The 10,089-nt window shown below is 44.2% G+C and overlaps 1 protein-coding gene across 2 annotated transcripts; it reads left to right on the top strand.

Annotated features, from left to right (window-relative positions):
- Positions 1-1,240: 1,240 nt before the first annotated feature.
- Positions 1,241-9,511, top strand: SLC25A27 (solute carrier family 25 member 27). Of its 2 annotated transcripts, none has more exons than XM_031046564.2 (9): positions 1,241-1,343; positions 2,835-3,026; positions 3,757-3,841; positions 4,042-4,164; positions 4,400-4,512; positions 5,812-5,896; positions 6,546-6,638; positions 6,983-7,085; positions 9,412-9,511. In XM_031046564.2, exons 1-9 carry the CDS (start codon positions 1,241-1,243, stop codon positions 9,421-9,423), a joined length of 909 nt encoding a protein of 302 aa, XP_030902424.1. In that variant the 3' UTR covers positions 9,424-9,511. The 2 variants fall into 2 exon arrangements, with proteins under 2 accessions (XP_030902424.1, XP_005146484.1); XM_005146427.2 differs by lacking the exon at positions 9,412-9,511 and adding an exon at positions 7,939-8,010.
- Positions 9,512-10,089: the final 578 nt, after the last annotated feature.

Raw genomic sequence — 10,089 nt, forward strand, 5'->3', positions numbered from 1 at the left:
ACAAGCTGACTCAAACCCAGAGAATAGCTATGGAGTGAGGCAGAAAAGCACCTACAGCAGACTTCATAAACTGTCTAGAATAAAGCTGTGAACCACTCATACCCTAAGCATGCAGCCAGGCATGCTAGCATTAAACTGGAATATGCTTTCTTCCCATTTAATCAGGGGTTTGTTGGTAATTTATCACTACGTAAATTCTAACCCAAAGAAGGATCCAGTTTAATACTCATTATTGGTGACTGATGAGATAAATACACCTGACTTTAGCTGCATATTTCACTTGCAATGCTCCCTTCATTTGTCTGAATAGCTGTGATCAGGACCAAAATATTAGGCTGTTAGCTAGGGAGGTGTTCTGGGATAAGTCTGTAACCTAAAAACTCCTCAAATCCTCAGCACAAGGATTAGTGATTAATGGCTAATGATTAACATAGTGATTCAGCTGAGCCTTCAGGTAAATGAGAAATTTCTCTTGAACAGCACATGCATTTTTTCATTATGAGAACCTAAATATGCTTACATTAATTTAACAGAAACAAGGCTGGCACACAATTATCAGGGCTTCAGTATTCGGCCAGGAAAGCTTAAAGCTTTTCACACAGGGGCTTTGGGCAGAGATCTGCTTCTGCCTTCCCAGGTTTGTGTGCCTCTTGCTCAAACCACACTCCTCTGTGCCTAATCCCCAGGAGATGGAAGTTGCTATAAGCACTCCAGAATTCCACATTGACATGTAGCTATTGCTTATGCAGCTTTTGTTACAGCAGATCTGGATCAAATCATCTATCTCAGATTCCTGTGCAGGTGTTTGCCATGGGGATGCAGTTTGGGGCTCCCTGCATTGGCACTGCTGACAGTGACAGCACCCATTAAAGCAAACAAACCCCATACATGTTCTCATAATCTTGATGTTTCAATAATGATTTTTTTATACATATACACATTGGGCAATAGTGTGCGTGTGCCATACCTGTACTGCCGGTTTCCTGCCAGACAGCAGAGCTGGTGACAGACTACATTTCCCAGGAGGCTGTTACAGAGAAGTCTCCTGTGTCACTGCACCAGGACCCTGCAGCTCTGCAGGAGACACCTGTGTTGCTGCAGTTCCTGCTGCTGGCGCTGGAGGAACCCGACCTTCGATAATGAGTCACTAAACGACCCAGAACAGAGCTGAGCTAGGGTCTGCTTTTGCTGCAGACCCTCGTAGAGCGGCTGGTTAGCCTTGTTTCATGCTGGACGCTAGATGTCACCTGCAGAAGAAGAGAAGAGCTTACCTCTTCCAGAGAGATGGCCCCGAGCCAGCAAATTCGCTCTGTCAGCTTGTGCAGCCGCTGTGGCAGAACTAGGTACAACTCACCCTGCTTTTCTGAGAGGGAAGGGGGTCCACATTTACTTACGGGAGGCAGGGGGAACTTCAGTCCCCAAATAGCTCTTTCCTTGGCATTCACTCCAGCAAATCTGTTTGTTCCACTGTGCTTGTCAGGACTTTTCAGTAATTTAAGCCTTGCAAGTGTTTTGTGCCACCTGACTGTGGCTGGAGGGAGGAGTTTTTCAGGTCTAAATCTCTGCCTCCGAGACTGAGAGGCTGCAGTCATTAACACAGAGATGCTGTCACTGGCTTAAGCTTTGCACTTGCTGTGTTTCTGGAAGATGACTATAGAGACAGGAAGCTCTAGCAGGGATTTGTTTTTCTTGGTTAATGCAGCTTAATTAAAAAAGAAATCTTAGGGGTTTGGTTACACTGGGGATGTCTGTAAAAATGGAGTATAGTCCATTTCCCTCCTGAAATAAAGGAATGAGGCACCCTGGCATCTGCATAGCCACGGTGAATAGTAATCAGTAAGTTGTAATATTTCTCAGCATATTCTACATAATTTCTACAAGAGCATATTCTATATAATTTCTCCAAGCTCTTGCAGGCAAATCTGTTGCACTGCTCTAGTGATTTGTAACTTCTCAATCTTTGCTGATCTTTAAATATGAATACCAAACTTAATGCAGAAACAGACTGAAAAGCTGCTGAGGCTTTGAGTGTTTCTGCATTCTCTCAGCACCTCCAAGTCCTGCTCTGGAAGGATGCTGTAGCACAGTGTGTCACAGAGTTATACAGCCAAAGACAAGCCCTGATCCTGGTCCCCCGCTGCCTGAGACAGGCTGGTAGACAGGCTGGGAAGGTCCATCACGCAGTGAGACGCTCCCTGCCTGGAACTGAAATTAGGGGCAGCAAATACATACACTGCTTGAGGAGCAGCCCTAGGAAGCTGATATAAAATTGGAGCACCTTCCCTGGCCAGCAGATATTTCAGTGAAAGAAATAATAAGCTAAATGTAATTTTGTGTCTGGATCAGAAAAGCAGCACAGTTAAGGGTGGTTCGTAGAACAGATGCTCACCTGTGTGCCTGTACTGCGATGGTCACTGTGGGGTTGCTCCTGACTGTAACATGTGCTGCCACTATGCTGGGTAGAATTGGAGAGGCCACACGCTCCATGAGATTTGATTGATCTTTATTCATGAGGAGTAACAGGAACAGGATTTTAAATCCAGAGTCTCTTGGAAACTATGTACATTGCATAACAAGCCAGCAAAAAGAAATCGGGGATCAAGAGGTGGTGTTTGATGAGAATTTTAGTCACTCCTGCCCAGAGCCACTTTCAGCAGATCTGGACATGAGCCCTCTGTTCTCCACCCCCACTGGGTACAGTCCCTGCTGCCTACTGCTGCTTGCACAGCCCCCTTGGCCACCTGGCAGGAGATGTGGTGCAGATGTTACCAGCATGGTAGGTCTCCCTGCAGCTGCACTCGTATTCATGTTTGTTCCCTGCTTTTTCTCCTCAGTGACATTTCCCCTCGACCTAACGAAAACTCGACTGCAGGTCCAAGGTGAAGCTGCTGTTCGTGGCAGAGGAGCTGGTGCTGGGCAGGCGATCCCTTACCACGGCATGCTGCGCACTGCAGCTGGCATCGTTCAAGAGGAGGGCTTAACAAAGCTCTGGCAAGGAGCCACGCCAGCCATCTACCGACACATAGGTGATTGTCTGCTCATGACAGGATGAGTTTGGGTCCTGCCTTCTGTGGCCAACAGCCTTCAGGAGTGTCAGCTTGTGTCCTGGTATTGGCTGGGATAGAATTAATTTTCTTCCTAGTAGTCGGTGCAGTGCTGTGTTTTGGCTTTAGTCTTAGAATAACACTGGTAACACAGATGTTTTATTTGTTGCTAAGTAATGGCTTTGCTGCTTATCAGCTTACCCTGATCAAGGACTGTTTAGCCTTTCATGCTCTGCCAGTGAGGAGGGGCATAAGAAGCCAGGAGAGAGCAGAGACAGGACACCTGACCCAAACTAGCCAAAGGGGTATTCCGTACCAGCCCCATCCAACCTGGCCTTGAACACTTCCAGGGGTAGGGCAAATATGTAACAGCAACAATGCTCAAAAGCACTTGTGTGAGGTTTTATGCTTGGCATCAGCTGAGAGGGAAGCAATGCAGTCATATCTCCTTAGCGTGGAGGCATGAACCATGCTGCCTCCTGGCAGACATACGGCTCATCCAGATACATCTGATGCTAAAAGTTGTGGCTCTGGCATTGCTACCAGGTAGCCTCCTCGCTCTCCACCCTGTGATCACAAATGTGAAAGCAGTGACCAGCTGACCCAGGCAAGCTCCAGAGTGTTTTACAACCAGTCTCTTGCTCTTTCTATCACAGGGTGACCTCCAAAAATGGCAGCCCCAAGAACTGTTTCCTGTTTTTGTTTCCCGCAGTGTACTCTGGTGTTCGGATGGTCGCATACGAGCATATCCGTGAATCTGTACTTGGCAGGGCTGAGGATGGGAGCTTTCCCTTCTGGTAATGTTGCATATTTATACTATTGCCTGTCTGGGGACTGTCCTTACTGTAGGAAGTCCTGCAGACTTAAAAGCTATCTGCCTGGGAATAACCATTTACACTTGTTTCATCTGGGCTGTGCTGTTGAACTCTTTAGCTCATGCACTGCCATTTTCAGTGTATCCTGGAGCATGTTTTTTCCCATTTTTCCCATTTGGCAGGAAAGCTGTAGTTGGAGGCATGTGTGCGGGTGCCATCGGGCAGTTTTTTGCCAGTCCAACTGATCTGGTGAAGGTGCAGATGCAGATGGAAGGAAGAAGGAAGTTGGAAGGAAAGCCATTACGGTCAGTTCCTCTCAAAGCTGGTGTTTTCTTCCTGTTAATGATTACTCTTTGACCCATGCTGTGGTTCTCCCTGTTTTCTTACACCTCCTCTCCACAGCTGCTCTGTGTCCTCCCAGAGGCAGGGCACTGAGATGCCTGGGAGGCACGTGATGGCTCTGGCCAGTGGGGAGGGTGGGAGATTCAAAGATTTCTCCATTACTGGGCTCTCTACCCACTAGTTGCATATTGATTTCAGGTTTCAAGGAGTGCACCATGCATTTATGAAGATCCTGTCTGAAGGAGGAGTACGGGGGCTTTGGGCTGGATGGGTGCCAAATGTCCAGAGAGCTGCTCTGGTGAACATGGGAGGTAAATGTAGTAACTTGGTCTGCCACACTTAGGACTGCATCTAAGATTTAAGAAAGAAGAGCTCAGCTGCTCCCCTGCTCTTAGTCTCTTGCTTATCTACCCTGGGGACCTGTTTGGAGTGCACTGCAGGTGACTTCTGCCTTGTGCATCTGTTTCAGTCCTGTGAAAATCAAGTCACTTAAAAAAAACAGTCTGTGCCTGAGCCTAAGGGAATGGTGAGCTGGGAGCTGAGGGCTTCTACAGCCAGAAGAGAAGGGACCTTGCCAGCTACAACACAGCCCCTGCTGCCCAATCAAGGTGAGCAGGGCAGAGCCTGCATGGGCAGCCAGGTCTCCCAAAGATCCAGATCCTCAGGAAAGAGTGTGGTGATGAGACAGATCTGAGGCCAAGCTAGGAAGCTGTGCCAGCATCAGGCTTGGGTAGGGTGGTCAGGGTCTGACACAGCTCGGTGACCACCACAAGGTCTGTGGTGATGACATAGGTCCAAGGCTGAGCTAGGGAGATGGTCCATGGGTCAGTGTCCAGATGAACAAGGTGTGATGGAGCTGCACAGTGACTGCCCGACTGTTTGGCTGATCCAAGAAACACTCACTCTTTCCACATATAGATAGATCTTTCCTATGTCTCTCCAAAACTGCTAGGATATATCGGATGGTCTCTGTTCTCCTTCCTGTTTGTAAAGGAAGGAGGAAGATGTAATTGAGAAAGACACTGGGTGCAGGTTCCTGCCATAAAATACTTACTTGGTGCTCGGCACATACTGTAGCAATTTTTTCTTTTGGATGTTTCATTTCCTTTGACATGATAGCTACCAATTTCTAGGTCATTCAACACAGGGTTACGTTAGCAGCATGTCCAAAAAATGTCTTTGAAGGTAGAAAATGAGAGATACTGTAAGCTTACTTTCTAAGCACCAGTAAAGAATCACTGGAGGGATAATGTTTGCAGCAGGAGCTGCTATATGAAGCTGCAGGATGACTGTTGACTAAGGTATGTCCCTCCATATACAACATTAATATGCAGTCTCATTTTGCAGAATTTTCCCTTTGGGATCATTTTACCATCTGTAGGGTAAATGTGATAAGAAGGTAACAGAAAGGAGTATGCATTCACATAGCTAAAGAGAAGACTTAGATGCCACAACCGTCATCAGAAACTGAGGGCAGAGTGCTAGCCATGCCAACAGGGATTAGCAGAACTGGAAATATGGGTCTTGACAAGCCTCTATCCTATGTGGTGTACACCATAGATACCATTTACTTCTGACCATACTGTTTTTTCTCATTACCCTCTTTACAGATCTGACCACTTATGACTCAGTGAAACACTTCTTGCTTCTGAACACGCCACTTGTGGACAATGGTGTGACTCACAGTGTTGCCAGGTGCCTGTTCCTCAATTACTGCTTTACTCCACTGTGGAACATTTCCAGCCTTGCCATCTCAATCCTCCTCTCTGTGCCAAGAAGCCCCTATTTTTTGGTTCCCATATTGCTGATGGAATGCACCTTTATAATTTTGGTGGGTTTTTTTTTGCCTCAGAGGACATCACTTTACAAAAGACACAAGAAAAAGGATGCAACCATTGCTACAAAACTGCCCTCACTAGAAGTACCTTGCCGATGCACTTAAACACCTTTGCTCCCATCTGTGAGAGCATATGAATTTTCACTTTTCTAGAATTGGTACTTTATCTACTCCAGTTTCAACTTTAGTGAACAATGAGTGATAGAATCCCTGCAGAACAACCTCTTTTACTGCCATAAATTATGAAGAAATCTACTTTATGTAAACAATATCATAAAGTGCCTGCTGTGGGTCCTTTATCTCTGCCTCAGAACTGCATACAGAGGTGAGGGCATCTTTGCAAGAGCGATACTAGTGAGCCTTCTCCCAGATCAAGTTTATGTTATATTACTCATGATTTGATGATAATGGTCTTAAAGTATCTTTATTATTAGAACTGGAATCATGATGCTTAAATCATTGTGATAAATCCTAGTTTTTTCTTAAAGCATCTGTTGCTGTTGACAGCTGCTGTTCTGGTCTGGTAGCTGCTGTCCTGGGAACTCCTGCTGACGTGGTGAAAACCCGGGTAATGAACCAGCCAAGAGACAAGCAGGGAAGGTACAGACACTCTGGAGATGACTTTTCAGTAGAAAATTGAAACCTGAATTTCACCCATTTTGCTGGGAGTGAAGTGATAAATTTCTAATTTGCTCTTCAGCTTTTTGATGATAATTTTACTGATTTAGTAAATGTCTGGGAGGGGGAGCATTATTGTGATGGCCACCTGAGCATACCCAGTTACTCCAGTGGATTTCAGTTCTGCTTAGACTCCACTGAGCCTACAAAAGAGCTGTAGCTTGTAAAATATTAGGAGATATAAACTGTTTTTCAGGAGAGATGAGTTCTTTTAAAATTGTGTATTTGTAATCCTAACACTATTTGTTCTCCTTGCACATTTCTAGAGGTCTTCTGTATAAGTCTTCCGTGGACTGCTTAATTCAAACTGTACAGGGTGAAGGGTTTATGTCTCTATACAAAGGCTTTATACCCACCTGGATGCGAATGGTAAGTGCCTTTTAACTCTCTTCACTAGACAGTTTAATTATTTGGCATTTAAATGTGAGTTCTTTCTGTGCCAGCACTTTTTTAAAACTATGTGGGTCTCTTGATTTATCTACTTGCAGTTAGCATCATTGAATGTGGTTCCCGATGACACAATTGCACTCAGTCTCACTTCCCCCATGTTAGAACATACTGTCCTCCTTAATTACTATTAATTTTCCTTGCTTTTTCTTATAATTTCAGGCTCCCTCCTTTCTCCCTTCCCCAGACCCTCTTCCCTTCTTACTCCTAGCACCAGACTCCCTTTGAATCCCTTGTACTTTTATTCTTCCTTCTCTCCTGATCCCAAAACTGCTTTATTACTTTTCTACCCTGGGGTCTCACTTTTACCCCATTTCAGGCTGGGAGCTTTCTGCAGCATGCTGCTGGGCTGTTAAGGCTACATCTGTACAATTAAACCAAGCAGCAGTTGGAGCCTGGGAACTGGAACTTGGCTTTGGGCAAGGGACAATTCCCAATAGCAAGTTTAGATGAGTCTATAAGAATTAAACAGCATGACTATGTCTAGACTCTGCCAGCTGGCTGTAACCTTTAAAAACATTAAAAACCATTCAGCCTGAAGTAGTCCCCAGGAATAAAACATTTCAGGTCATTTATGGTTGGCAAGCTGAAATAAAGAGTTTTAGGTGTCTTGTGAAGGACTGTGAAGCCCTAACCATATGCAACACTACAGTGTTTCATATTATGAGATGAAGCTTAAGAATATGATTTTTAAGAGGAGACATTTTAATCTAATGGGTTTAATTATTAGGTCACATCTGTTTTAAGCCTCTAAGTTCAGTGTTTGCTTTCACAGGCTCCTTGGTCACTGGTGTTCTGGCTTACATATGAACAAATCAGAAGGATCTGTGGAGTTAGCTCTTTTTAAAATTGTGAAACCACTTCAATGTTCACAAAGAAAGAAGAATCAGAAAACTGAATCATTCCACAAGGCACCCCGACCCTACAGGGAACTAATTTATTTAGGACACTGGCAGTAGGATCACATCTATAGCTTGCTGCCCCAAATCCAGGCCTTATGGGTTAGGAGTAGCCATGACTTAAGGACACCATTTGTTTGTCATACTGCTCTATGAAATTTAAGTTAGCCAAAGGATAAAATTTTCACAGTAATACTCCAATTTGCAGCCAGTATCAGCTTCCTGAAACAGTAAACAGAGGTAAAAAGAGTTCTTCCAAGCAAGTAGAATGTAATACTGTTTGCTTGTGTGGTAACAGATGGTTTCTATTGTTAAAGGACAAGAGCAGGTTGAACAATGCATTACTGAACATCTTCTGTGACTTAGCAGTATATAAAATTGGGGAATTTTTGTTATCACTACATTTGCACACACATAAAGAACTATCTCTCATTTGATGCCTCAGCAAACCAAGTCTATAGTGCTAGATACTGGAAGAAAGATTAAAGCAGTTTACCTGAGCTCAAATTTGCTTTGCACAAAAGGTGGAAGGCTTTGTGTTCCTCCTCTTACTTCCCAGAGACTGCCTGACCTCTTCACTCAGCCATCTGAGCAATAGCCAAAAGTGAAATGCAGTTCTGTGTCCAGGAAATAAAAAGCCTCTTTTAAGCCTCTTGGAGGGCTCTAATGCACATTGTCCACACAACCAAGCTAAACTACTTGTCCTCTGAGAGTCCCACTACTGATGTGGCAGACTGGGTCACTAAGGTGCCACTTTCCCAGGGAAATATGCACTCTGCCCATTTTAAATCTTGGTGGAAATACAAAGTTCTCTTCAAAACCACCAAATATTTTAATGTGATTTTTTTTTCCAAACCTAAAGCTTCATAGGAAACCTAAAGATTTAATAGGGAAAGGGACTACTGCTTTGTCTCTAGGCTTATCTTTAGTAATCATGAGGAAAAAAATGCAATATAAAAGCAACCATAACATAGAACAAAGCTGGCTTTGATTTAGCAATTTATAATAGTGAAATGTCTGTACAAGGCTTAGTTCTCTTGAGCCTTTTGTTGTATTTTCTCTGCACTAACCAGTTGAGGAGGAGAGTGATGGAGCAGCTTTGGTGGGCACCTGGCCTCCAGCCAGGGTCAATGCACCAGTTCTAGATTACTCTTTGCAACTAGTACCTTCAATGTGACAATATCTGATTAAATGCAGTTTAGACATCTTATTGGCTTGCATCTGTGCTTTCTGATCACATTGTAGGTCCGTTTTGGTGGCATGCATTTGTATGATTCCAGCTTGGAAAAAAACAGTCTCACCAATATTAGGAGGTCAGAAGTCATTCACAAATACTATTATTTTTCTAGCTGTCAGCCTGAGAAACTTCTGAGTTCCCTCCTTCCTGCATCACCAGCAATTAGAAACCAGCAGCAAAAGCTGCTTCTTCAGTTGCATCCTAAGTGATCCATGCTACAATCCTGTTACTGAGGTAACCCTGGTGATGGATATGCAGAAGTACCTCATCTACTGAGTTAAAAAAACAAAAACTATTTTAAGTCTTGTAGAGAAAAAGTGAAAAACTCCTCATGAAACTTTTTTTCTTTTCATCATGGAGCACTAAAGAGATTCATAACCATGCTAATTCCTAATATTTTGTATTATAAAATAAATAACTTGAATAGCAAAACTTGCCACTCTGCATTACTTCTTAGTGTTCTCTAACTCCTTCTTTCAAGAAGTTTCCACCACATGAAGCGCTTATTTACTTAACAGTGTCAGTTTCAAAGCCAAATATTAGCCAAAGGATGCCAGTAAGGTTCCTGGGCTGGTCAGCCCTAAGAAGGGCTCAGTGAAGTCCTATGCCTTCCTCTTCCTCACCCATTCATTTCTGCTCATTGTCCCTAAAGGCTGGAAGGCACCAAAACCTTAAAGGTCTGTCTGGAAAGCAGGGAGGAATCTCATGCTTGCAGACCTGAAGAGATGAAACGGAGCCGTGTGTCAGTCCAGGCTCTCTGGATGGGGCCACCAACCAGCACGCACATTTG

Source organism: Melopsittacus undulatus, chromosome 3 (genome assembly GCF_012275295.1).
Source record: "Melopsittacus undulatus isolate bMelUnd1 chromosome 3, bMelUnd1.mat.Z, whole genome shotgun sequence".
NCBI classification, from domain to species: Eukaryota; Metazoa; Chordata; class Aves; order Psittaciformes; family Psittaculidae; genus Melopsittacus; species Melopsittacus undulatus.